Source organism: Psittacula echo (genome assembly GCF_963264785.1).
Source record: "Psittacula echo genome assembly, chromosome: 1".
In the NCBI taxonomy this organism is placed as follows: domain Eukaryota; kingdom Metazoa; phylum Chordata; class Aves; order Psittaciformes; family Psittacidae; genus Psittacula; species Psittacula echo.
In genome coordinates, this window is record NC_137735.1 from 93,748,550 (window position 1) to 93,776,522 (window position 27,973).

Below are 27,973 nucleotides of genomic sequence, written 5' to 3' on the forward strand. Positions count from 1 at the left end.
CATTGTTTCCCTGTCCTTTCCCGGGCTGCCTCCAGTGAGGAAAAAACAGTGAGAAACACCGCAGAAGTTTTCCACCTCCCTGGCGACTGATCCTCCATCCAGGGCTTGCAAATGAGTTTTTATGTGTTTATAGCTCTCCATATACAGCAGGTTTCAAAGGTTCTTGCTCATTTTTGGGTGGATAGGGCAGTGTGAGCTGGCATGCCCCATCTGTTATTAGTCTCAACAAGCCGTGTGCTGCTGCAACACAGCTCACACTTGTTGCAGACCTGGCACAGGGGTTGTGACCAAGCCAGAAAGCGCTGGGTCCAGACCACCTAGGGAGTGCTTCAGGACAGAAGGGGTTTTCCTCCTCTAGTCCAGACCAGTTCTGACTTTAAAAGAAAAGGTTTGCTGTGCCCTGTGCGAGACAGGACAATTGGCCTGGGTGCTTCGCTTACTGCCCTCCTCACCCGACGAAGTGCCTGCAGCCATGCCAAAGCACCATCCTGCTGTCGTCGCCTGACGGGACGCACGGCTAGCCAAGGGAAGAGCTTGCCTCTTCCTCAGGGGCTGGAAAGGAGCGCGGTGGCTGAGAGGTAAACCTGAGTAACACCTTCCCCAAAGTGACTTCCAGCACTGGGGTTTAACCCTGCTTGAAACCCAGTGCGCTTTAATGCACTTTAATGCAGTGCGCTACTGCTGGAAAACAGCGACTGGGGAAATTAACTGCTCCTCTGCCAAAGCAAAAAACTGGAGGGGGGGAGGATGTTGATTGAGGCATGGCTGGCAGCAGGTGCCTTTGGGAAGCTGCCTGTATCTGCAGGAATGGATGGAGAGTGAACGCTCTGCCTTTCCAGCAGGGCTGGGCAGGGTTTCCTGCCTGGAAGGAGGTTTCTGTTTTTATTCTTCATTTTGCTCTCGTTCCGAATCCAGATGAAAGTGAGCCTTTGAGGGTTTTCACTGTCTGATTACCAAGGAAAAGCAGAGCCCTGGGTATGGATGGTTTTAAGCAGTTTAAGTAAGATATTTCCAAATATTTCATTTGAGTTTTGTTCTTTTAAGTCTAAGATTTTAATGTGTTTTTTTGTAATGGAAATTAACTGCAGGTTTGGAAGCACAGACCTACTTTAAATTCTAGTCTCTTCACAATTATCAGTCTAAAGAAGTTAAGGTGGAATATTCTGATGATCTTTTAAACTAAGAACTGAGGAATTTTTTTTACTTCCTTGGATGTGTAGTGAGGCTGTCTTGCAGCTTTTGTGTCTTTTTCCTGTGAAAAACATAGTTTGCTAAAACATGTCCAACCAACTTTAAAGACTATAGCCTTACTCAACCCACTGGAGCTGGCACATTGTATGTTTTCTTTTAACAAGCTACTTATTATCATATATTGTATTTTCAACTTCTTAAATTGTTTAGTGAATGGCTACAGAGAGTAAGAAAAGGAAAACTCACAGGGTAATAGAGCAAATACAGGCTTGTTACTGTGGTGCTCCTGTTAAACAAGCCTTTAATATCTTGCAAAGTGTTTCTCTCATATTTAAGATAAATCTTTCACATGTTATAAAGAAAATTATTAGAATCCACATTTTAAAAAGTGTCGCAAGACAAGGTTCATGGAGAGAGAGACAATTGACTTCCCATCCCTGACAACAAGTAAAAGTGAGGTTATAAAGGGATTTTGCTTTGCTATTTGTAAAATGTAGGCTTGCTACAAAATTATATGCATGCAAGAAGTGTATCTACTTGCATCTTTTTCATTGGGAAAGAATAATTACTGTGTTTGTGCATGCCAATCAGTTAATTTTGTGCAAGAACAACTAAAGGCAATTTGTATGTTCAGGTTATTGAAAGTCAATAATAAAAAGCGTATGACAAAAGGATCTTTTGTGAAATGCATATATCATTTTGAAAACCGTCCTTTATGGGGAGAAAATGCTTTTTAAATTTGAAAGTTTGTTTTAATGTAAATAAAATTGTCTCCTCTTCTCCCTGTACCCATGTAACATGTTCCAAATGTGTTTGCAATGCTGTGTTCACACTCCCAATGAAAGTGATAAAAACCAGTCAGGCCTCTTTCACCCATCTAATTGCAAGGTGAAATTAATGATTTTTCTTCTCTGTGTTGTGGAAGACAAGTTGAAACCAGGTTTTTCATAAGCTCAGTGTCCAAAACCCAAATAAAGGCCCAAAGTGCAGTGGCGTGAAGCATCTTTGGTCTGGCAGAGGACAGGGCAGGGTATTTGCTCATCGTCTGTCCTAGAGGATCAGAGGCTCCCCTCTTTCCCTGTGTCACATACATACTTAAGCATCCATCACTGCTCTGGTGGGATGAAGCCTCATGTGGGTTTGAGGAGGCTTTTAGGAGGTAAAGAAACCTTTTGAAGGACACAATGGGTAGCACTGGGTTAGCTTCCAGCACCTTGACTCAGTGATCACAGTGTTCTTGCAGCGTTTTTCACCTTCTGGTACCTCCCTAGGTAAGGAAGACTGTGCTGCTGCTGTCAAGGCCCCCACAGACACCCAGGTTGGAGGAGAGCAGGCAAAATGGCCTCAGTCTTCCGGAGTGAGGAGATGAACCTGATGCAGCTCTTCCTGCAGGTGGAGGCTGCCTACTGCTGTGTGGCTGAGCTCGGGGAGCTGGGTCTAGTCCAGTTCAGAGATGTGAGTAGTACCTAGCCAGTGCTGAGCTGTGGGAGATATGCCCTGGGGTGTGCTTATCCTTACCTCAAAGGAGTTGGGGAAGGTGAACCTGCAGGGTGGTCAAAAAGCCCTTGGCAATAGTGGAACTTCCCAAAAGCTGATCTGAAAGCAAATCACCATGCTGAGACCTGACCTATCCCTGAGTACCCATCCAGTGCTTTGCACCCTCTACACAACATTAAGACGATTCCTTCCACCACCAGAAAGCAGGGGGTCTGTCCATAAAAGTCCATCTCAGACACTTCCTGTCACAGCAAGGCTTGGTAGAAATCAGCCACAATGTCCTTGGCCATAAGGGAAACCCAAGGGATTGCCCTGTCACTGAGTGTCTATTAGATGCAGCGGTGTTAGCTGGCTGCACCAAAGGCGTTCATTCTCTTCTGATGTTAAAAATGAGTGTGGCAGTGTGCAGCCTCCAGGCTTGGTTTTCCCTCCTGTTTTTAGCTGAATGTGAATGTCAACAGCTTCCAGAGAAAGTTTGTGAATGAAGTGAGAAGGTGTGAATCCTTGGAGAGGATCATGCGTAAGTAAAGGCTTGTCAAATGCAACCGGCTTTCTGCCAACTGGTGGTGTGGGATTTATTTCTTTGTTAAGTGCTCTCACACTCTGGAGCAGAATTAGTGGCGAAATGGTGATGTTTTCATCTGAGCCCCCGCAAATGTTTTGCATGCGTCAGCTAATTACCACTTCACCCCATATGGGCAATAAATTGCAGCTCCTGTTTTGAAAATGGTTAACTGAATTGAAATGAGGTTAATCAGCTTATATAAAATCACAGGATAAATCTGGGGCTGGGCAGGAGGCTAATCCAGATAACCTGACTGTTACACCAGTGTACAAATGCCTCCTGTGGCCAAGGGCTTCAGCCTGAGAATAAATCCTTAAAGCCTAACCAGCAATGCTTGTGGTGTCTGCTGTCCCATGGACATGTGTTCTGTGAGTTCTCCACTTCCCCACCAGTGCTATAGCCACTGTGATAGCACTTGCCATTGTTAGAGAGAGGAATGAAACCTGACTTTGCTGTGTGCCTTATTCACTAGCCCAAGCAAGGGGGTTCCATGCTGGCTGTAGGTTCTGGGGCTCAGGGCTCCACCTACCATGACTTCAGGAGAAATGGAGTTCTCTCTGAGGAAGGATGCTGCCAGGTGTCCAATTCTTGATGGCTGCATATATGCATTTGGATGATGGCCCTTGTATATCGCTCCCCCGTGTCACACCTCCATGTGATGCCTTAGTCCTGACAGGGGCATTAGCAGGAGCTGATGACCAGGATGATGCAGCGGGGACAACTCTGTATAGACACTTCTGTGTCCTTTCCTTGCAGGTTTTCTGGAAAATCACATTGAGGGAGACAGTATTGAGATGGTCAAACTAGAAAAGTACCCAGAGACCCCTCTGCCTCGGGAGATGATTGATATGGAGGTACAGAATTTGGAGCAGACCAAGGAGAGAGAGAACGGGATGTGCACCAGGATGTCTGTGATGTGTTTGATTCAGCCCTCCCCTGCAAGAAAGCATCTGGTGGCTGAGGCTGGCACAGCTCTCCCTGCCTGTGGGAGTGTTCCCCAAGTTGCTGCCTCAGCCGTTAGGTTAAGCCTGGTCCCACCATATGTTCCTAAAGGATCCCAGTCTTTTTACCATCCTCTGTGAAACATCCTTCAGGTCCCACATATTAGTGGAAAGGTATCACTATCACAGAATGCCCCCATCACCCTGTAGGAGAGAATAAGAAGGTTTTTGGGGTGATGAATCATAGAATACCAGGTTGGAAGGGACCTCAAAGGTCCAACCTTTCTTGGCAAAGCATGACCTAGACTAGATGTTCCAGCATCCTGTACAGCCTAATCTTAGAAATGTCCAATGCTGGGGAATCCACTGCTTCCCTGGGGAGATTGTGAAAAATTTCCCTCTTGTGTCCAACTAGAATCCCCTCTGGAGTAACTTGTATCCATTACTCCTCCTCTTTTCCATGTGACTCCTTGTAAAAAGGGAGTCTCCATCTTCCTTGTAGCCACCCTTTAAATACTGGGACTTGGTAAGCTGATGTTAAAACCAGCTTCATTGCATAAAAACCTCAGGGCTGTCTTAGTAGGAGTATGGTTGTGATATAGTGATATTGAGGCCTTGCTTTTGGTTGTGCAAGGGATGGTTTATTTTAGCTCAGTTCGAAGCTAAGGTTACTGACAGGGTAATTTTTAAATGCTGTACATGTTCATGACTAGAAAGAAATACCATGCTTTCCAAGGGCTTCAGCTTCATGAGCAAGGTGGTTGCCTGATATGTTTCTAGACCCACCTAGAATGTTCATCCTCACCTAATTTTTGTCTGATAGCTATGAAGCTAAGCTAATGACTGCACGTAGGCTGCTTCTGTAGTCAGCCTGTTCTGTAGGTGTGACATCCAGTCCACCTGGAATCTGAGATGTCCTGCGGGAACCACAGAGATGCCCAGACAGGCCAATACCCTTACACCATGCACCCACTTACCTGTCTGTTCTTTGGTCAGGCGAGTCAGAACTTTAATGCCAGAGAAAAACAAAGCACCCAGCAGGGAATGTGGCAATGGGAAAATGAGGCATTTATGAATATCTTCCTACAAACACAGTGTTTATTAAAAACAAGATTGCTCATTGAACATTTCTGTATTCCCTCCTGAAAAAAAACCCCAACCATCTGTTTGAGAGATGGTATTAGCTAAAGCATTGGTCTCCTTCAAAGTTTTTATGGATATGCTTGGACCTTAAACAGACGGTGCTGGAGAAATTTGAAGCTGAGCTGTTGGAAGCCAACCAGAACCAGCAAACACTGAAGCAGAACTTCCTTGAGCTGATGGAGCTCAAACATCTGCTGAAAAAAACTCAGGACTTCTTTGAGGTGAGAGGCCTCCTTGCTCCTCTAACAGAGATGTGGAAGGTTCCTAAAAGTATTGATATTTTTGTTTGGCACGTGTTGCTGTTACTGAGTTTTAGTCAAAACCCATCAGACTTTACCACAAGCCAGTAAGATATGTTTGCAAAAGCACCTCAGTCACTTTGGAGCCTGCATTGCTCTGTGAGTCAATGGGGCTCAAGAAATTGGTTCCCAGATCTCTTTGAAAACTGCATTTATGCTTTTCAGTTGCTAAGATAAAATTCACCTATTTTTTTTCCTTTGGTCTAAATCTCTGTGGAAAGCTAACTTTGGGGAGAAAATGTCAGGAGAAAAACGTGAAAGAGTTTTCAAGCTGGAAATGCTGAATGTTGTTTTTTTTTTAAACTAATGTTTTCCAGGCAGAAACCAATCTGCCAGATGATTTCTTCAGTGAAGACACATCTGGACTGCTGGAGCTGAAAAGCACTCCTGCTGCAGCTGCCAAGCTGGGGTGTGTATTGATGATGGCCCCAGCCTGGGCAGGCTTCCCACCTGCACGTCATTGCTCTGACACTGGTACACTTCCTTAGGCTTTTTAGCAGAGGTTGCTTACCAGCCTCTTCAGCGTAGCTGTTTAATGAAGATGAAAGAGCGACTGTCCTCCAAAGTTATCATTAAAACTATGGTCAAGTTATGGATCAGTGGGACAAATGGACTTTCATTCCACCAGTTCCAGTGATCCCCTCGTAGGTATTGACTGAAAATTGACATCTCACCTGTGGCTTCTGGATACACGCATCTGGCTACCATCCTGCTTCTTAGGGATGATGTCTAACCACACAGAAAGCTGTAGGGTTGCTTGCAGTGGGCTTTGTCTGTGACAAAAAGCAGTGAGACACAGAGGGTGAGAGATAAGGGAGTAGAAACACCACTGTGCGTATTGCTAATGGTAATTCAGTGAACAGCATAGACTCAAACAGCTTTCCCTTGTGTATACATCAGCTAGGTGTGGTGAAAGTTGCTGATAGTGATCCTCCAGGCTAGTGTTTTTAATCTGCTCATGCTGCTATTTTGAAGTCCTGTTCAACTCTTATAAGCAAACATATGCCTGCAGAGGGCTTGCCTTGGTGGGTGTATACCAGCATGTCATGCTGCAAAGGTGCAGTCTAGTGCTTTCTGGGAAAAGCAAAACAGGAGGGAGTAAAGATAAACCACCACTTCAGAATAGCTGCCTTCTTCCTCTGTCATTCAAGCACTCTCTGCGTGACTTTAAGGCTCAATCTGTTCCTCCATTTCTAGCTAGGATTGTCTCATCTCTTCTTTTTCTGTTGGTCTGGAGAGGACTCAGAATGTTTAAAAGAAAGAACAGCAGGATAAAGTCAGCAGATGGAGACAAGAGCCAGGCTTGAGCAGGGACTTCTTTCCTAGTAGTGCCTATACCAGCACCATGGCTATAGAATCATAGAATAGTTAGGGTTGGGAAGGACCTACCCCCCTGCCATGGGCAGGGACACCTCACACTAAACCCTGCCACCCAAGGCCTCATCCAACCTGGCCTTGAACACCGCCAAGGATGGAGCACTCACAGCCTCCCTGGGCAACCCATTCCAGTGCCTCACCACCCTCACAGTAAAGAATTTCTTCCTTACATCCAATCTAAACTTCCCCTGTTTAAGTTTGAACCCGTTACCCCTTGTCCTGTCACTACAGTCCCTGATGAACCGTCCATCCCCAGCATCCTTGTAGGCCCCCTTCAGATACTGGAAGGCTGCTGTGAGGTCTCCACGCAGCCTTCTCTTCTCCAGGCTGAACAGCCCCAACTTTCTCAGCCTATCTTCATATGGGAGGTGCTCCAGTCCCCTGATCATCCTCGTGGCCCTCCTCTGGACTTGTTCCAACAGTTCCATGTCCTTTTTATGTTTTTATCATGGACTAGAAAACAAGAGACTGTAAAATCATTTGTGCTACAGGTCCTAAAAGACTTAGAATGGTCTTGTAATTTATTTATCTTTTAACTCTGCTCAGATTCACCGCAGGGGTAATAAGGAGGGAAAGGATGGTACACTTCGAGCGTTTACTGTGGCGAGCCTGCAGGGGAAATGTCTACCTGAGGTACACCGAAATGGATACCGCCCTGGAAGACCCTGTGACAGTAGGTGCCAACCTGTTACTGCTTCATGCTGCTCCTCATGCATGCCTGTGACCTGCAGGAACCAAACTGGTGCCCTGGCTGTGCTGCAGCACCAGCTGCCTCACCAGAGCTGGGTGTCTGAAGGCGCCTATAGAACAAAGGCGGGAAGGTTTGAGGATGGAATAAGTTTCTTTGACGTTGCTTTCACTTTTTGCCATTATTGACGCTTATTTTCCGTGCCTGGTTAAGATGCTTGTGAACCCTAGCAAGGTGGCTGTGTTACGGAGACCCTTCACTCTTGATAGTGTCAAATTCTGCTTGAATTGTGTTGCAGAGAGAAGAGGTGAAGAAGAATGTGTTCATTATCTTCTATCAAGGAGAGCAGCTTAAGCAAAAAGTCAAGAAGATTTGTGACGGGTAAGGCAGGTCTGTGGGCAAGGCAGAGGCAAGTAAGTACATCCATGGCAGAGACTCCCGTGGAGGTATTTACCTGTCAGCTCAGGATGGCTGATTTTGGAGCTGAAAATCAGCTCTCCAGATCTCCAGCTCTCCAGCAGTCAGCTCTGCCACTGAGCTTCCTTCTGTTCCTCAGCTCTGCTGCTCCTAATTATGAAAGGTATACATCACCTTGGCACTTGGAAATTGATGTCCTAAATTTTCCAAAGTGACTTAAAGGTCTTCAAGCTTCACTCATTAGGTTTTTAACTTAGGATATCTTAAAGGGGCCTGGTTTTTAAGAAATACTCAGCATCCTTCCCCTGAAAACCAGGGGCCCTAACTTGGGCACTGGGAAGATGGTAATCCCCAACCTGTTCTCAACTTTCCTGCATTCCATCATGAAAAAGAGGATGCTGTAGTTTATTCAGTCCTTTCCCAAGGCATTTGAGCAATATCTGTGTAATCAGAGACAGAGCCCAGGAAAGAAATGAAAGCTTCATACAACCTGACTTGTTTCCACCCTGTTAAGCATCTTGAAAAGATAATTCAGGTTGAATGTTTTGTTACTCTTTCATAACACTGATGACCAATGGGCTTTGCTGCAGTGTAAATCAGATTTGACGAAGGGATCTGCCTGTTGTCACCAAATCCATTTCAGGTATGTCCCCTTGGACAAGTGGTGTCAGCCAAGTGCCTGTGGGCTGCCGAAGGTCACAGGGAGGGGGTGAGCAATTGCTCTTACCCGACCTGTGCACTTAAGGCAGGTCTTTCCTTGCATCCTGCATTTAATCAGAGTAAAAGGAGGAAGATCAGTTAATCCAGCTGGGATAGCTGAGTTCAGTCCCATGAAGCGACAGATCCCTGGGGGCTAAACTATTAGCAATTCCTGCGTTAGAAATGGGGGCCCTCCAAGACGCTATCTAAAGGCAGTGAAGGGCAATGCTCATTCTGAGAGCAATTCAGCCCTCCTGAGGTGGGCATCTCTCTCTTTGAAGCAGCCATGGGAGCATGGCCAGCTTGGGGAAGACTCCCAGCTCTCAGTCACTCATTTCTGATCCTGAACCTCAGACATGGAGGGAGTTCTGCCATCACCACTGTGCAGGATCAGTCTGCGGCTGGTGCTGCCAGTGGTCTTTGAGCTTTCAATAAGTCTCATTCTCCTTCTGGATTACAGTTTCCTGCCTATGGCCCATTTCTTTACCTGCTTTTTAGATGCTGTTCAGTACCCTTCTCTCCTTCTGCACTCATAGGCAGTTGCTGGTGGTGATCATTTCCCATTGCATCTGCCCCTGTGCTGATAGCCTTGCAAGTTGTCAGGCCATACATTTAGAGCTGACAGGTTGCCCACAGAATGCTGCAGGTGCTGCATTTTGGAGGATTTTATTTTTCATTTTCTTCCCCTGCAGCAATTTAAATTCTCTGCAATTGAAAGCATCAAATTTTTTTTTTTTTTTTTTAACTGGGAAGGGAGTAAAAGAACAGGCAATGCAATTCCTGTCAGCATTTTCAGTATTGATTGAACCCAGAATCATCCAAGCCGGAGGCACGACCTTCTGCAGCAGGGTGCAGCTGAGAGCATGAGCAGATGCCTGAAGGATGGGCCACGATGTGCAAAGTTGTCGTAAGTTACCAGTATGGATGTGGTGGTAGGTTCATAGAGAGGAACTTGGACTAGTTTCTCTCAGCCTCTTGTAACTGAAGGAAAACATACCTACCTAAGACAAATTCACAGGATATCCTTTGCAGTGCTAGTGCACTAGTTTTTTGTTTATTGCCAGGTAATCAGGCTACCCTTGAAGTCATCTTCTATGTTTTTTCTTCCTCCCTTTCAAATCTTTTGCTTGTTAATATGCATGTATATAGGAATGTTTTGCTGAGTGGCAGTTTTTTAAATGTATTAATCCCGTGATTCTTCTTTCGTGCTCTGTGAGCCATCAGCCATCCCTGGAACACAAGCAAAGTTATTTTGGTCTCGTCCATCTTTAAGGCAGGGTTAACTGTACCTAAAGCAGATGGCACTGTCATTCCAGCCCCAGCAGGACATTTCTGCTTAGCACTAAGTCATCATTCATGACAAGTAAATACCCTGCAAAAATCATGGGACTGGTATAAGCCAGTCTCCTGCAAGGCAGGCTAAGATTTGTTTGCAGAGCAGTGTGCCTCAGGTTACGTTTGTAGTCCCTACTTGACTCTAATTGGTAACATTAGTCTGCCAATTTCATGAGCATTAAGTCCATGCACAAATTTATTAGTGGAAGGTGTAGAGGGAGCAGGGAAGAGGAACATGTAGGAATTTTTCTCTTCCTCCTTTTCTTGTGGCTGCCTCAGTGCTAATGTGAATACTAAACTGGGTTTATCAATGTAAGGATTCCCTGCTGAATTCTCCCGGAGCTTTCAGAGATGTCTGTGCCATTAGGGCAAAGCTGATACTCAGTATGCAAAATGGCTGTTAAAACATCAAAGCAACAGTGCTGCAATAACGTTATTGGAAATGGGGGAACTGTACAGCATGGAGGAATAAGCTTTCAAGTTTGATTAAAAATCCTTATTAAAAATTAACTAAGAGCTGTGAAGAATAAGAAGATGGAAATAATTAGGTAGGGTGAATAACCTTTGGAAACGAATATCAGGTGTTGAGTGAGGAGAGATTCAATTCTGGAAAGGGAAGTTTAGCAGAAGAGCACGTGCTGTTGTTGAACATGGCTCTGTGCTGATCTCTAGGAAACTGCAGCATGTTTTGTTCAATTTGCAACTGTCCTCACTTGTGTGTGTGCTGGAACAGATTTTGTAAAGCAGGTGGTGATATATTCTGTGATCAGACAAAGCCAGAACATTATGCTTATCTGTACACAGAGCATGTACATTTTTGTCTCTTAAACAGGGATAGACCCCAATGACCTTGTGACATCTTCTTTTAATTCATCTCACATGCAGAAAGGCAGCCTTTCAGCAACCCTAACTCAGCATAAGTCCACTGCAGGACGGTAGAGGTGTGCTGCCTTAGGTGGGCAGAAGATCTCCACCCTGTACAGAGGAGTAAGATCTCTTCCTGCAAACCTGTTGAGCCAATATTGAAGGACGATATTTACAATGCCCTTGAAGTGGCAGGGCTGGCACAAGGCACTACACATTGCTGAACAAACTGACTAGGAAAAAGCTGAGGGATCTCTGCTATTTTAGTTACTGTAGCACCTCAGTTCCATTAAAGCTGGTAGGCACAGAACCTGGAAGCAGCACACCTTGTGATCTGCAATGTCCCAGTGGGAACTCCTTGTGCCTGCTCGTCATGCATGAAGTATACTCTGGGACTTGTTTTGCAGGCAGAACAGGTAGCTGTACGCCTTTCAGAAAGACATGCAACTTATTTCTAATTGGCTGTATTGGGTTCACATAATGGCATTACAATATCGCATTTTGCTGTACTAGTGTAAGCACCTTTACACAGGTATGACTTGTAGTTGTACTAGAGAAAGTCATATTGCATATTATAGATGAAGCAGGATACAACACCTGCATGGGGTTAAGACCTTCACTCACGTATTAGAAGCCCAAATTATACCATCCTAAACAAAACAGCTGAATCAGACAGAGCCTTGGGTGACATGGTTTAGTGTGAGGTGTCCCTGCCCATGGCAGGGGGGTTGGAACTAGATGATAAGGTCCTTTCCTACCCTAACTATTCTATGATTCTGGGAGATTCTATGAATCTCCCAAATACAGCCTTAGGGATAGGCTTATAAAAGCATTTCTACGGGCCTGGCCACATCTGAGCTGACATAAAAGCTACTGCTCTCACCCATCATTCCCTTGCTCCCAAGCTGTCTAGCCAAACAGATGGACCAGAATTCAAGAGCTGGCTGTACAATCATCCTGCTTTTTTTTTCACCCTGGAAATACAGTCTTTTTGTTTTTCTTTTCATTTTCTACCTTTTTTTGGCAGTTCTTCACTTCCACAGCCTGCAGGCAGGCAGTGTTTTCTTGCTGTGCAGCAGTAGCTCAGCAGATGCCTTCTCCCAGTGACTGGGATACGGTAGTGCAGAGACAGGGACGAGGTATTTTTCCAGCGTCAGTGCAAGAGGGACATCTGTTGGCTACTGTGTTAAAGGAGCTGCCTTTGCCACGGTGGGTTTTTCTGTGGCTCTGTGCTGCTCAAGCAGCTTGTGGACATGAGGGAGGTGCTGACCGCTGTATATAGTATCATGTAACTTGTAACACCTGAGACAGAGACTGTTTTTTCAGCTAGAACAAGCAAAAGGATCGTTTTTCTTATGAAGAGATTAATGTACCTTTTTTGACCTTTCTGGGAGACCAGACACAGCTTTGTATTATGTAAGAAGAATACGGTCCTGGATAAGGAATAAAGTGCCCCATTAAAACATGGTTTCCCCATCAATTGAGCTGAAAAACGTCCAGAGGAAGAAAACTCAGTCAAATAAATGGTGTTTCTCACTTCTCTCTTACTGAGGCTAGATTTCATGCCACGGTCTATCCCTGTCCGGAGTCTGTCACTGAGCGCCGAGAAATGCTTGATGAAGTCAACACAAGGATCGAGGATTTAAACACAGTAAGTGGCAGCAGTTTTACCGGGGTCTGAATCCTGCAAGTGGGACCTGCCCAGACATTCGTCCTGTCTGACACTCTGTGGCCATGGACAGATACCAGGCTTGGTTTGGGAGCTGGCTGTGAAGAGCTGGCTGGCAGCTGGGCATGAAGCCATCAGCCCAGGAGTGGGCCTCCCACTGGTTGTGGAGACCAGTGCTTGTGCTCTGCACTGCCTATTTATATCCCCCGGGAGCTGCTGCAGGACTGCCTTCCATCTGAGGGACCCAAAAACTACTTGCTGCTGTTGGCCATGCAGAGGTCAGAGGTTTAGACTTTATGATATGGGACTACAAGATGGGATTTAAGGTCATCAGCAGGCTGTAGGTATTGTAACCAAATTGCACATGATCCAAAGTGGTTTCATCTAGATCTTACAGCGGCTCACAAAGTTGTTTGGTCACAACTGTAGTACTCTAAGGATTTCTTTTATGTTTAAATTAGGTTTTCTTTACTGAGGAAATCTTGGGGTGCTTGTCACACTAGCAGTAGAAAGCCAGTACTGCTGTTATAGAAGTACAAGTATCCAACCTCTTTATTCCAACATTTAACACAGGGCTGAAAATGACAAGTTCAGTTGTTATGGGTACTCGCTAGCTTGTATATCAACATAGTGTACTAGGAATTCACGCATTTGGGAGGGACTTCTGCCTGTAACCTTTGTATTGTCTCACATGTCAGTCAGTGGATCCCAAGATCAGAGGAAATGGAAACCCTTTTTGCCTGAGGTGGCCCATCTGGCAGTTGACATCCTGCTGTCACCCCTCTTGTGAACACCCATGACTGACTGCTTCCAAACTGACTTTCGCTTCTGAGCATCGTGGGCAGCCAGGTTTCTCCAGAGCTTGTAGACCACACGGGTCTATAAATAACACTATTTCCATCACTCATTTATTCAGCAGAGTTGTGGTGGAGACATCATGCATGGAGGTTCCACCAGGGCCATAAGCTTTAGCTCTGGCAGATGCAGGGACACTCATGGATGTGATGTGCCCCAAGTTAATGACACAGAGCTGCTCGCAGGAGATGGCAGGATGGGAGTGCATGGCCAGTCCCACAGCTCAGTAACTCCCAATGATCTCTTCTACATTTACAGAGGCTTGAGACCATGCAGGGAAAGTCCTTAGTAAACAGCATTGTGCACCTGGTGTCAAGCGCTTCTGTGTTCAGACCTGCACACGCTGTCCTCCAGGATACTCCCCACATTCATACAAATCATTCCCTTTCCACAGCCCTCTTCCAACTGCCTTCCCCAAATAACGGCTGCATAGATCATGCTGCCTATGCCTGTCCTGTCTCGAGCGCTGACTGTGTTGTGCCTACAGGTGATAGACCAAACCAAGTCTCATCGCCAGCGACTTCTGCATGAGGCAGCAGAAAACTTGTGGTCCTGGAGGATCAAGGTGAAGAAAATAAAGGCTGTCTACCACATCCTGAATTGCTGTAACATTGACGTCACCCAGCAGTGCGTCATTGCAGAGATCTGGTTCCCGGTGACTGATGCTAGCCGGATAAAAAGAGCTCTCCAGCAGGGAATGGTAAGAGACCAACATTTTGGGTCCCTGAAATCTCACCCAAAGTTTATATGTTGACCGTATGTACAGACTTCTCTTTGTTACCCTAATGCTGTGCTCCCTTTTCTGTTTTAATTAAAGTAGAGGTTGTTGCATGACTGCTTGGCCTTAGGGAGTTTAAGGTCAGCATTAAATCTTAGCAGGTTTGTGATTGACTCATGAGTCAGCAGTGCTGGCAGCTTTCCCTGAACAAATCAATAGCACAGAATATGGAAAAATCTGGATATTAGAAAAAGGGTTGAGGTATAACACTCTTGAGCCCAGCTTTTGTGTTGCTGCCTGCATGTGTTTGGACACAAACTGTAGTGCTGCAGGGCTGATTCTTCTCTGCTAGCCACCCTGACTGCGTTTGTCCTTGTCACCGGATTTGCAGGAGCGCAGTGGCTCTACTATTGCTCCTATCCTTACTGCTATACAAACCAGGCTGGCACCACCCACCTTCAACAGGACCAACAAGTTCACAGCAGGATTTCAGAACATTGTGGATGCATATGGTGTGGGCAACTACAGAGAAATTAACCCAGGTGAGAAACACTCATCTACATGCACCTGAATTGCTAGAGCTAAAGTAAAGCCTTTGAGCTCTGTCACTATCCTAAAGCATTCATTCATTGGTGATTGAGATATCTGAATGATATTTTCTGCTGGCAAAAAGTGATACTGTTTGGTGCATAGGCATGTATTTTCTCAGGCAAAGAATTTGGCCTCCGGTCTTCAGTGATTGATTGTGGCAGAAATAATAACTACAAAATGATAACACAAATACAGGATGGGGAACAAAAGGTGAGGTAGCACCTCTGAGGAAAAGACCTAAATTCACAAGGCAAGTATAATATTTTGCCTCAGCATGATGAGTTGAGTTCATCATGCTGAGGCAAAAAAAGCTCTAAAGGACCTGATAAAAGCATGAAATAATGGTAGGGAATCTCAAAGATACCACTGAGAATGAACAGAAACCTAGAAATGGGGGGCCATGGGAAGGGTTGGATGAACTCAGATTGTTGAGGCTAAGATTGAGAAACATGATAGTAAACTTCAGGTACATCATTATGTTACAAAACAGAATGCAGTTGTCTATGCATGGTTTTTATTATGGTGAGACAAGAAATGAAAGCCAAAATTGCAAGGGAGATACAGGTCATACTGACGATCTGATGATAAAGCTAGTTCTATACTAGATCTGACTACCTGGTAAGTAGGGGAGGGATCATGGAGGCCCTTAAGGACAGCTGCACTGAGGAATAGGCAAATGGGGTGGACTGCTTCTCTGCTGAGGCCTTTTTATTTAGGAGGGGCTGAGCTTCTTGTCTTTTCCTTCCTGCAGCTCCATACACTATCATTACCTTCCCATTCTTGTTTGCTGTGATGTTTGGGGATTGTGGCCATGGCGCTGTCATGCTGGGCTTCGCACTCTGGATGGTCATTAATGAAAAGAGCCTTCTGGCCCAGAAAAGCACTAATGAGGTGAGTATCAGGGAGCTAGTGCACCCCATTAATGTAGGAAAAGGCTCATCATCCACATTTGATAAAGGAGGCATCCAGCCTCCCAAAGGATGAGTGGAGATCCTTCAAAGATTCTTGTGAGGCAGGGATTTGACAAATAATTCTGTCTCCTTCTACACAGAGACCTGAATGGGCCTTAGGGACCTGGAGTTTCTTATGAATCTTTGTATATTGATAGATCAGTACAGTCATGTCTCCTGTTGGCTAAGGCCCACTGTTTGATGGGACTGCAGGTACTTTGGTGACTGGCATTGCCTTCTCCTCCTGCAGATCTGGAACACCTTTTTTAGTGGGCGCTACCTGATCCTGCTCATGGGCATATTCTCCATGTACACTGGCTTCATCTACAATGACTGCTTCTCCAAGTCGTTCAACATCTTTGGCTCTTCCTGGCATATCATCCCCATGTTTAAAAATAGCACTTGGAAGTAAGTGGCTAAATGTGAAAATGAACTGAATGCAGCACGTAGACTTTGAAAGAAAGACATAGCGACTGCCTGTGTGGGGAAGGGAAGAACTCCCTGAGTGGATGCAGTCATGAATGAATCAGAGGTTTTGTCTGACACACACAAACGAGCTCACTATTGAAATTGAAATGTAAATGTAAAGTCCCAGGGAACATGCCTGTTTGTTCAGGCACTGATGTGCATAAAAATCTGCAGGTGTCCAGGAATAATGCATAGAGAATTATCAGTGTGATGGAGACTGTCATTGTGTAGGACCCATTTGCAAACACACACATGCACACAAGCCCAGGATAACAGTTCACAGAAAGGCTGGAGTCAGTGACAGATATCATGTGGTAGCTCTCAGCACATCTCACAAATATACTGTAGGCTTATATGGTGAGATTAAGCTGCAAAGGTCATTTCCCTTTCCTCTTGTAGCAAGGATGTGCTTCTGGGCAATACGGTGCTGCAGCTGGATCCGGCAGTCCCAGGAGTCTACTCTGGAAATCCATATCCATTTGGAATAGATCCGGTAATTAAATTAAATTGCTCTAAAATAATTTGTATTTCAGTTCTGTTTCTACATATCAGGTACATCAGTAGCTCCCTGCTCTGTCTCCTGAAACTCTGCTCTTCACTTCTTGCTCTTTGCTTGTTCTTTACATAGTCATGATGCTTCAGTCAAGGATATATGTATATTGCTGGCCATTTTGCACAGGCAGCAGCAAAATGGTAAGCAGGAATGAATTTTGATTTTGCCAGGAAGTGGTCTTGTGCTGCAGTCTCTGACCTGTTACCAGACTGTTGGACTCAGTTTCCTTTCTCGAGTATTTAACCCATTCCAGAGCTACCTCACAAGTCTGAAGGCAAAGTCCTGATTTCCATGCAGTTTATTTATTGTATGAAGTGTGAAGTAAATGCCAGTATCTGTCAACTTGTCCACATTTTTTTCTCTCTGTCCTATTTCCCTTTTCTTGCCATTCTGTTTTTATTATGTATTGAAATGTAGTTGTTAACATCAAGCTTTCCTGTTTCAATCTTCATATTAGCCATCTCTGCTCTGCTGGATGTATGCTCATTTCATTTGGTCATACAAAGAAATACTGGCTTCCCCTGGTTGGCAGACACATTGACCTTGTAGTAAGTTTTTCATAAACCCAGCTCTAACGCTGTGTCCAGGACATAGGCAATCAAGTCCTGACAGAGGAAGCTGAATTTTCTGTACATTGCCCTGACACATCCTTAATTTAGGTTAACCTAGGCTAGCCCCATTTTGACCCTGGCTGTTGCCTGCTCGAGAGGCTGATACCCCTGGCTGGGAGAGAAGAATTGCTGACGATTGCTGGCTGGGAAGGTGTGGACTGGAAAGCACCAGCCTTTGCATGACCCTCTCTGTGGAAAGTACCTATGTCATCTGCCCAGAAGGATAGATGGCTTTTTGCATTTTGCAAGTCCTGACAGCATGTTTGAGCTGTATCTTGGAAAATAAAGAGGGGCCCTGAGGTGAGTAGGGTAGGCAGTCTCTTCCATAGCTAAAGAAAAGGCAAAGCATGTTGGACAAAGGCTTATAAACTAGTATTTTGGCTCCCAAATGATTTTGTCTTCATTCTGTTGAGGTACTATACTTAGTGTCTGAAAATGGGTATCTGCTTACCATCTCTGAGGTCAGAAGACTGTGGGGTCTAGGAAGTTTTAGGAAAAAGGAGAAGCAGCCCTGGAGCTCTGTAGCATAAAAAAGGACTGAGAAGAGGTGTATTATTACTGTCCTAACACATCTGAAAAGTTACTGCAGAGAAGAAGACGATAATCTGATCTCCATGGTCAAAGTGTTGGAATGAGTTTTTTTTCTTTCAAACAGAAAGCTTGACCATGCTTTGCCCTGGGTTCTTCTCTGTTGAAGGTGGAACAAATTTCCACAGCAGCAGGAGGGATTTTCTCATCCCTTTCCAGCTTTGCTAAAGGATATATGACTCTTCCTGAGGACAAGGAATGACACTGAAAAAAATCTAGATTCTGCTACCAACCTTTGCATTGGTTTCTGGAGGACTGAAACAAAGTCACTACATAATTTTAAATCCCTGTTATTTCCTCTGAAAAACAAGGATAATACTTTATACCTTTTAGATGGGAAGCTTGGCAGCATGAAAAGCATTATAAGGCACATCTACATTTCCATCACTTGTTATCTTCATACTAGAACTGGTAGGAATAAATTGGTGTTATCAAAGCAACAACTTTCACAAACCTGGCATTCATCACACACCTGAAAATCTTGTTTTTCTGTCTCTCTCTGCTCCTTTCCCCAAAGATCTGGAATGTTGCATCGAACAAGCTGACTTTCCTGAACTCCTACAAAATGAAGATGTCAGTTGTCGTAGGGATAGTGCACATGATTTTTGGGGTGATACTCAGTCTCTTCAATCACATGTAAGTTTGTTTCACTGAGCTGATGTACTTCATTCAGAGAAAGCCTCATATCTCAGAGCAATGATTTGAATTTTGTCCTTTTCCCAGTGAGAGCAGAAATGCCCCATGCACTGACTGACCCACATCACTGTTGGTACAGTGCTGAGTCTGAAGGCCAGAAGGACAGCTGTCTCATTGCAGATATTCTCTTGGATAAATTCTCTTTTTCACTTTCTCTCTTATATTCTTGATCCTGCAGAAATACTGAAGTGCACTAGCTTGAAAACAATCTCACCTCTCACTACCGATAATTCTTGCAACACTGAAATTTGCACAGTATGTGTGTACAGGTTTCACCTGGCTTAGTGAGCCTTTGGTCAGGATCTGTGGGTGTGCATGTCTGTATCTCTGCCTTTGTATTTTGCAACAAAAATAAAAGAAATGGTGATAAGGTGCAGGAGCTGACACTACTGTCTTGAGAGCCTCCAAAGTGGGAAGGTGTGTAGTGACCTTGAAGGATGGAAAGTGTTTGCAGATGACAGAGAGAAGGACTGCCCCTACAGAGTTGATTCTGCACCTCGTTCTAACTTCCTCAGTGTATAATGCTTGACTTTGTGAATTAGCCATGTGTTTTTAAATTAGCTTTTATTTCAATGTAGTAATCTTTTGAGGTACTGAGATACTGATGGGTAAAGTACAAAAACCTAGAAGAGAATCAGTATGACAAAGCTTTTGTATTTAAGTAATGGTTTTCACTGATAAAGACTGCAATTACAGACTTCTTTCTTAGATAGTGATAGTTGGATGTTTCTTATGTTATTTTCCAAGGACTAAGTAGTGTACTGTGCTGCCATACTTGGGTGCAACCTTGTATTAATACCTACTATATTAATTGCAGTTATCTTTCTTGATTCTTTCCAGCTACTTCAAGAAATACATAAACATTATACTTCAGTTCATTCCAGAGATGATTTTTATTGTCTCTCTTTTTGGGTACCTGGTCTTCATGATTATTTTCAAATGGTGTCATTTTGATGTCCACTCATCCCAGAGTGCACCAAGCATCCTCATCCACTTCATCAATATGTTTCTGTTCAACTACAGTGACACTTCAAATGCTCCATTATATCTACATCAGGTATGGATCAATCCACTGTAGCTGGTTTTGGGTTTGCAGTGGGTGGTATGGAGAGTGGGCATAGAGATGGGGAACAGGCTCAGAAGTTCAATCACAACTGCCAGTCATGTGAGAGAAGTTTATTCCTCTGGTGTTTGTGGTGGCCTTGTAGACAGGTAGGACAGTGAAACTATCAATCAGTGATGCAGAGGAAACCTCATTCTTAGTGTCATCCTTACAAGAATGATGATGCAATTTAAGATGCTTTTGGGGAAAAAAAGGAAAGTAGAGTGTTTCGATATGCAAAGCTGGGTACTGCAGATATGCTGTGCTGAAGTCTGGGCACAGTACTAGAGACAAAGCAAGCTTTTCCTTACCTTGATGATTTCCTACTTCTTTGGAAAACTTGAAAACTTATATTTGCACCTGAAAAAGAGAAGTAGCTAAAGGATTTTCTGGCAACTTTTTGTCAGAAATACCTCCTTTGGGGAGTTCACTTTAAAAAAGAAATCTCCCCTAAGAGAAAACTTCTTTTAAAGTCATCCGTATTTATTTGCTCAGGTCATGGATTCTTTTTTTCTTGCTTGATTTTACATCAGCAGCATCAGTGAAGAATCTGCAACCAAATGCTACCCCTAGCCAGATGCATGCATTTACATCTATACAGTTTCACACTGGCTTTTCAACACGAGTTCAGTTTTAGGTGAGGCAGTAGAGAGCCCCGATCAGTTCCAAGTAACTGCATAAAGGCCACAGGAGAGTTTAGGAAAACAGTTTTCCCACCCATCAAAAAGTCTTTAGATAACACTTTGCTTTGCAACAACCCAAAGCTTTTCCAAGATGGTACTTTTTTTCTCATACTCCTATCCCACTGCCCCACCAGTAACTGTCTGTGCCATCCACCTGGGTAGTCTGAATGCAAAGATTGTATGAGACCAACCATAAAGTGATCAGAGATCTGAGACAGCTTTAAAATAATGCAAAGGGTTGTAGTTTGGGGTGAGTTTGGTCTGGTTTTGTTGTTTGGGTTTTTTTTGTACCCTCTTAAAGTACATTTATGTTAGGACAGTGAGAGGGGTAGCACACTGCAACAAGAACACCTTACATTATGAGGGTAATGTGTTATCAAACATAAGCTTTGGAGATTCAATTCCTTCTGGAATTGCAAACATGGAGCATATCCTGGTTTCCCTGCTTTCCAAGGAAAGACTTGCATGTCCTGGCTCTTACTGCAGCATTTCTAAGTTGATCAAAGCAAGGCAGACTCACTGGCTCACCCAGCAGTTAGGACATTCACTTGGGACACTGGACAGCCAGGTTCACGTCAGAAACATTGGGTTTTGACAAATTAACCCTTTCCAACATGAAAGCCTTTCCTTTCTGAGTCTCCAGCAACCTCTAGCTGGCAGTGCTTTCTGGAGCCTTACATGGTATACATTCATTTTCATATCCTTACAAGCAGAGGAGGCTCAACCGATGCAGGGAGTATATCTATCTGTTGTATAAAAAAAATGCCAATTTATACAATCGGTTTTCTAGTTGTAAATGTCGTTGGTTAAAGGAAGTAAAACAACTTTTTGCTCTCCTTATTGTTTATTCTTTCAGAAAGAAGTGCAGAGCTTCTTGGTCATATTTGCTCTGATTGCTGTTCCCTGGATGCTCCTAATTAAACCTTTCATCCTCCGAGCCAACCACCAGAAAGCACAGCGCATGGTAAGGGATGTGGATCAGGCAAGAGGGATTCAGTATACCAAAGGCAAAGCTGAGGAGACAGGTCTAATTTTGCTTTTCTCTGATGTAGAATCATATCATAGAATCATAGAATAGTCAGGGTTGGAAAGGACCTTAACATCATCTAGTTCTAACCTCCCTGCCATGGGCAGGGATGCCTCACCCTAGACCATATCAGAGTTTCTCTGGTGATTTCAAACTGTGGTTTACAGCACATGTGCCAAAAGCATATGTATGCATTATTTGGCTGAGCCATCTAAAAGGGAAGCAGGAGCTTTGCTCACAAGACCATACTCTGTTTGTTGAGAGAGGAGTTAAGCTGACACAGAATTCTTTCAAGTATCATATCCAAACCCAGAGAAGGTTTAGAAAGACTGGAATGCTGATAAAGCCAAGACAGGGCAAGGACCTAGGTTGTGAGTCCACTAACCACTGGTTGGCTGCTCTGTAGGAGCAGGGCATCTGTGATACTCCTGGCCTTGGAGAGATCAATGCTGCTTGGAGAAGAGGCTTTATTTACAAGCTGTGGTGTGCTTTCTAGTGGTGCTTTCTTCCCTAAGTGATTGCCTTCACATTAACAGAGCCCTCTTTCCCATGGGCTCTGCGGTTTACCCAGCTCTTCAGCACCTAACTGCGGCAGCAGCAGTTTTCCAGTTGCTCATTAATTCTCTCCTTTATTACGCTAGCAGGACTTTACTTGTCTGTCAGGATTTACTTCTCTTTATAGCTGGAGTTAGTGCCTGGAGTACCTTTTATAGGGCACAGATGTTTCCATTTGAAGAAAAAGATGCTGGTTGTGCTGCCTGACCTTTTCCAACCCAGTCACTTCTGACCTATAACAGAAAGCCAGGTCCCTGGGAGACCTTTGCAACCCTGCCTCTGAGCTGTAATTTCTTATTTTGTCATTCTTCTGGGATTTGGATGAAAGCTTGACATGGCTGACTCCATCGCCTGCTTTTGTGCTAGCAACGTCTGACAGCTTTTCTCCACCTCCTATTATACCCCTGTATTTCTGTTCCTAATTTTCATATATTAGCTGTCTGATCACATCTTACATTTACCCAGATTTGTATGTTTGCAACAAAGTCTGTTCTTTACGCTGACATTCAGGTAAAGCTAAGATAAAGTGAGGGTGACAATGATTACTCTGCAGTAAGAAACAATATGTTATCGTGAGACCTTGCCCATGAAACCTGCTGGAAGCTATAAGGAGTGACAGGACAGAACCTGACAGAATCTGTGAGGTCTGTGTTTCGTTATGCTGTATAATAGGACTGTTACAGTAGGGCTGTTCTTATGCTGTGCTGTCATTTCTGGAAAGAAGCTCAGATAAGGTTGTTTAGGCCTCTAGAAAAGCTCTGCAAAGAATCATTATGGAGAGAAGATGGGTTGTCATGAGTTTTTTGTCAGTTTAAAACGAATCAAGAGATCTGAACTGCATTTCTGTTTGTAACCCAGGAGCTGTGTGACCTTCACCAAGTCACCTGATCCTTTCAGGCTCCATTTCTCTTTCACTTGATGCTAATTCCTTTGATTTGCACCCATCTAATTGAGATCATCAGTTTTAATGTGCCTCAGTTTTCTCATTTGACTAAAGTGACAAATCTTCTAATGGTGGATATAAAAGGTGCATTGTGAGAGTAGAAACTAGCTTCAAGTTAGTTGGAATCACTGAAAATGCTCTAGGATGGAAAATATCTCAGTATTATTAGCCATTCAGCAGGAGTGCTCAGTGTCTGTGGTCCATGATGACTGACTGCTGTTAAAATGTTTCTCATGCTCGTGATATAGTCCTTTATATGTTGCCCATCATGGGGCCATTGGTGGAGTTCTGTGCCATGGTCTGCTTCATTTTGGTATCAACCTGTAGCATGACACAAAAGACACGTTACATTTTGTTTCTGAAAGATTCAGTCTCAAGCTGTCTCAGAAAACCCTGGAGGTGAAAATGAGATAGATGTCCCAGAGACTAATCATTCCAAGAAAGCTTCCCATGAAGAACACAGTGGTGGCCATGGAGGACATGAAGATGGTGATGAAGAGGTAAGAAAATGTGGGCAGCAAATTATTCAGACAGACACAATAGCAGAAGACACAAAATCAAGCAGAAGGCTTTTGCAGAGTTGCCAGCCCTTCTTTTTAACAAGATACCAATACACACTGTTGTAACAGTTTGTGTTTCCAAACAGAGTAAGCTTTGAATTTTCATAGAATGAATTCCTCTGATTTTTCCTTTAGGAATGCGAGGTCAAGCATTCTTACAAACCTCAAGCTTCCTGGTGAGGACAGGCATTCTTACAAACCTCAAGCTTTGTTTCACTAGGGGCAATTCTTTCACTTCCATATTACACCCAGAGAAGGTCAAGCCTTCCCCAAGAGCCAGTGCGCTTTCCTTTCTTCAAATTGCAAAGGAGCATTTAAAAGTTGGCAGCCTGCAGTGTTGGCTAGGGAGAAAAGTTTTCCTTTGGCAGATATTGTCAAGGGCTTCTGCAGTATGCAGCAACACAGTTAAAAAATTGACTTAAAGTGTCTGTAGTAGTAGGGAGTACCGACAATATCAAGTGTGGATATGGCTGACTGTTCCCAGTGACAAGGAATCTTCACAGTCTTAGAAGATATGCTTATTTGGTGGTATCTCCCCAAACAGGTATGCCAATAGGTAGACAGTCTGAACACCCCTATTACATATAAGAATTTCTGTCTCTGTAACAAATCACAAGGACTGGTAGCAGTTGGATTGACATCTAAAGATTTGAAGTTGTAAGACTGGAATATGAGCTGTTTTCTGAACATTTGCTTTTCACTGGAGTTGTCTTTCTCTGGAGATAGTGTATGGGAAGATCATACAGAACTGAAACTTTTCAGAGCAGTCTCTTTACCTGGGAAATACCATTGTGCCGCTCAGGTCATAGCAAGGAAAAGGGAGGAGAATGAAGATCTTTTGGTGTAGTGTTGCTCTGTTAACCAGGAAACCTTGAACTAAGAACTAATTAAAAGTGTTTGGTTTTATGTTGTTTCAGTTCAATTTTGGAGACATATTTGTCCACCAGGCTATCCATACCATTGAATACTGCCTTGGCTGCATCTCCAACACAGCATCCTACTTGCGGCTCTGGGCACTGAGCTTAGCCCATGCACGTGAGTAACTGACTACCTGCTGATGGCCTCAGCAGCAGCTCCATCTTGATCACTGCTTCTTCCGGTGTTTGATTACTGCCATGAATTTCTCCATGAAATCGAAGTTCTCCTTGTGGATGTTTGCGTGTCAGAATGTTTTGCTTTAGGTCAGATCAATCCAAGAGTTTTGCGGTGACCATCTCTAGTTTTCAGTGGTGATCCCTGGTAGCTATATTTCAGGCAGTTCCTGACTCTGTTTACTGGCTGGGGCCCCTTTCCCACACTGTTCTGTAACCACCCTTCTGGAACAGTCCTTATGGTGTGTGGCATGGTTAGGGTTAGGGAGGTGCAGTCCAAAAGGGTCGTCCAGACCATAGAGATAAATGAAGTATGGGAACTATATCTTCTTTGACCTAGAGGCACTTGCTGTAGGCTTAGGGTATGCAGATGGATGTCAAAATGACTTGAAATAGTTACTTCGAGTGGGTTCAGCAAATCAGAAAAATTTTGGTTCAGGGGCTCCTGGAATTTTTCATTTTCACTGGGATTTTTCCTAGCAGCATTTACTAGAACGTCACAATCCATGAGAAATGTACAGCATTTCAATGTGTTTTGCCTTGATTTAAGATAAAAACAAATCATGCTCAAAGACTAGAAATTGCCTCAGGCTGGAACTTCGGTTTTTGAATGACCCTAATTTTTCTGAAATGTTTTTTATTAATACCGCTGTACTGCCTCTGGCTAGGAATTGTGCCTGCCCTAAAGAATTGGGCACATGCTTAAGGAAAACAAAAACAAGAGGCATATCATAGATTGACAGGGATAAGCTATAGTTCTAGGCACAGAAATAAGCTTAGTAGGAGTCCAGTAGAAGCTGATACACATTAGCTTTACGTGAACAACAGGTATCTAAGTAAAATAAAATAAACCAACTAAGAAGGTTAGCTAAGGGCAGTCCTATGTGTTATGTCAGAATTCTGCCTGGGAAACCACCACGTTCCTTTCCAGCCTTACAAACTGGCATTGACAGGTTTTGTCCTGAGGGCAGGGGTTGCAAGGGATCCCTTGCATCTGTTGTCACCTAAAGTAACAGGTCATTGAATCTGAATGTGGCTTAAGGACCAATGACTGGCAAAATGAAAGGCTGAACTGCTGGCTGGAACGTCTGGATAGAGAAGAGCTGAGCTAAGTCCTTGCTTTGTCTGCATCGCAAGAGGAAGAATGCTCAGCCATGCATCTATCCTGAGTGACTGGAGTAGTTAAGTTAGGAATATGTTATTGAGCTGACAGAACACATCAGATATACCAGTGTATGTATATATATATACACACATATATGTACATGAATTTTATATATATGTGTGTGTGTGTATATATATATACACACACACATATACAGGTTGATATAAACCTGTGCAGGAAAAAAAATCTTTAAGAGCATGCAAGCAATCTAAACACTAATATGCCTTACCTTGGGTGTGATCAACCAGTTACCTTTTGTTTTCCACCACAGCTTCTCCATGGCACCTAAGAGAGGTGAACAAATGGGAATTAACTGTTTCCTGTGGGATTTAGCTAGCATCAATCAGTACAGTTTGTAACCTAATCTACACATGTATTGACTATATCAATTGGTTCACTGGGATTTAGCAACATGCAGTCTTAGAAGATTCCACATACTGCTATCTATCTGCCATGTTAAAGAGGTGCAAATGAAACTGATGACTGTATCACGTCAGGGTAATGGCAGTCTTGGTAGTGTGCTTGCATTAACTTGTGCTGCAAAGCCAAGCCAAAACAGCACCATCAGTTTCCAACACAGTGAAGATGAGCAATGGAAAACAATCTGCACCCACTTCCCCAGTAATCATGGAGAGGCAGGATGGCCATACGTGGTTACTGTCATGTGCATTTTATCCTAGGCCAGCTCATCTAACTGGGAAACATGGGTGAGCTTCCAGACTGTATGCTCTGTGTGTCTACAGCTGTTGCTCAGCACTGTTTTCACTTTATTTCCTTTTACAGAACTGTCAGAGGTCCTTTGGAGCATGGTGATGCACAGCGGGTTAAGCAACAGCAGCTGGGCTGGCCTTATCATCATCTTCATCATCTTTGCGGCATTTGCAGTGCTGACAGTAGCCATCCTGCTGGTCATGGAGGGGCTCTCAGCCTTTCTGCATGCATTGCGTCTGCACTGGTAGGTGATGAGGTCTTCTAGAGCTTTTCTTGGAGCAGTCTTTAGGAGGGACAGGTGGCCATACTGGCCAGTGTTAGACATGCTGTGTGTGTCTAAGCATTAGAACATCAATCCCCTTTGCCAAATGAAGCAAGAGAGAGTTCTCCAAAGGGAGATCGAAGGTTCCTGCTTCATTTCTGAGCTGCTCCCCAGAGCAACCTGCCTGTCCTCCTGAGCCTGTGATGGCTGTGGGCACATGTGGCAAATGACAACCCTGCATTTCTGCCCTGGTAAACATGCAGAGACACTGAGAACACCTTGGCCTGTGTGATAAGGCCTGAAGGTACTACAGCTGCACTGCTGGCTGTGTATTCCACCAAGGGTTACCATCAAACAAGACAGCTGGGGACTAGCTACAGCAGCAAGAGCTCAGCTGGGGCTGCAAAACCAGCTGTAAGCCTGGGTCAGCACTTGTGCCATTAGCCCAGGTTGAGCTCCAGCCTGTTTTGGCTTTGTGGCAAACCAGTTTCAAGTTAGCTTGTGTCTGCCTTAACTAGATGTCAGTCCAGAGAAGGACAGCAGTGTGGCACACCATCAGACCTAGTATGTAAAGCAAGACCAATGTAACAAGTCACCCTTCACCAGCACCATAACTTGGCATCATGCCTGAACACCCAAGCTGTGGCCTTTTTCACCACATAACATCCTATCACAAACCACAAACACTGTGAACTGTGGTGCAGTTGTTTTGTCACTGTGCAGGGGGAGATGTTTGTCTCCCACCAGTGTGTACAACCAGCAGGCAGTGATCCCAGTTCTCAGAGCTGCTAGCAGTTCAGAGGGCAGGCAAGGTCCAGCAGACTGGCCTCACAAAGGACATTTTCAGGCTGAGTGATTAAGAGTCAAGTTGATGCATGCTGGGTTGCTCCCTGGACTGCCTCTGTCTCATTGCTGGCTCCGGAGGAGCCTATGTTCCTGGCTTAGAGACACCATCTCTCGTGGTCTTCCTTTTCCCATGGGTATCATGGGTATCAGCCTCTCAGCTGAAAGCAGGTCGTTTCCTATGGGCCGCACTGACATCCTGCTCTGCTCCTCCCCAGGGTGGAGTTCCAGAACAAGTTCTACGTGGGAGCTGGGTACAAATTTTCTCCATTCTCCTTCAAGTACATCATCAGTGGCACCACAGAAGAGTGAATCC

General features: G+C 44.2%; 1 protein-coding gene across 1 annotated transcript; it reads left to right on the forward strand.

Moving 5' to 3' along the window:
• Positions 1-2,529: 2,529 nt before the first annotated feature.
• On the forward strand, positions 2,530-27,969 carry ATP6V0A4 (ATPase H+ transporting V0 subunit a4; the record flags this gene model as incomplete). The annotated part of the gene is made up of 20 exons (XM_080623848.1): positions 2,530-2,646; positions 3,130-3,208; positions 4,010-4,107; positions 5,433-5,558; positions 5,954-6,045; positions 7,560-7,686; positions 8,000-8,082; positions 12,574-12,667; positions 14,028-14,240; positions 14,650-14,800; positions 15,601-15,740; positions 16,050-16,207; positions 16,667-16,760; positions 18,537-18,655; positions 19,556-19,772; positions 21,357-21,464; positions 23,391-23,525; positions 24,503-24,620; positions 26,625-26,796; positions 27,876-27,969. The coding sequence occupies 20 exons, from the start codon at positions 2,530-2,532 to the stop codon at positions 27,967-27,969; spliced, it is 2,535 nt and encodes an 844-aa protein (XP_080479974.1).
• Positions 27,970-27,973: the final 4 nt, after the last annotated feature.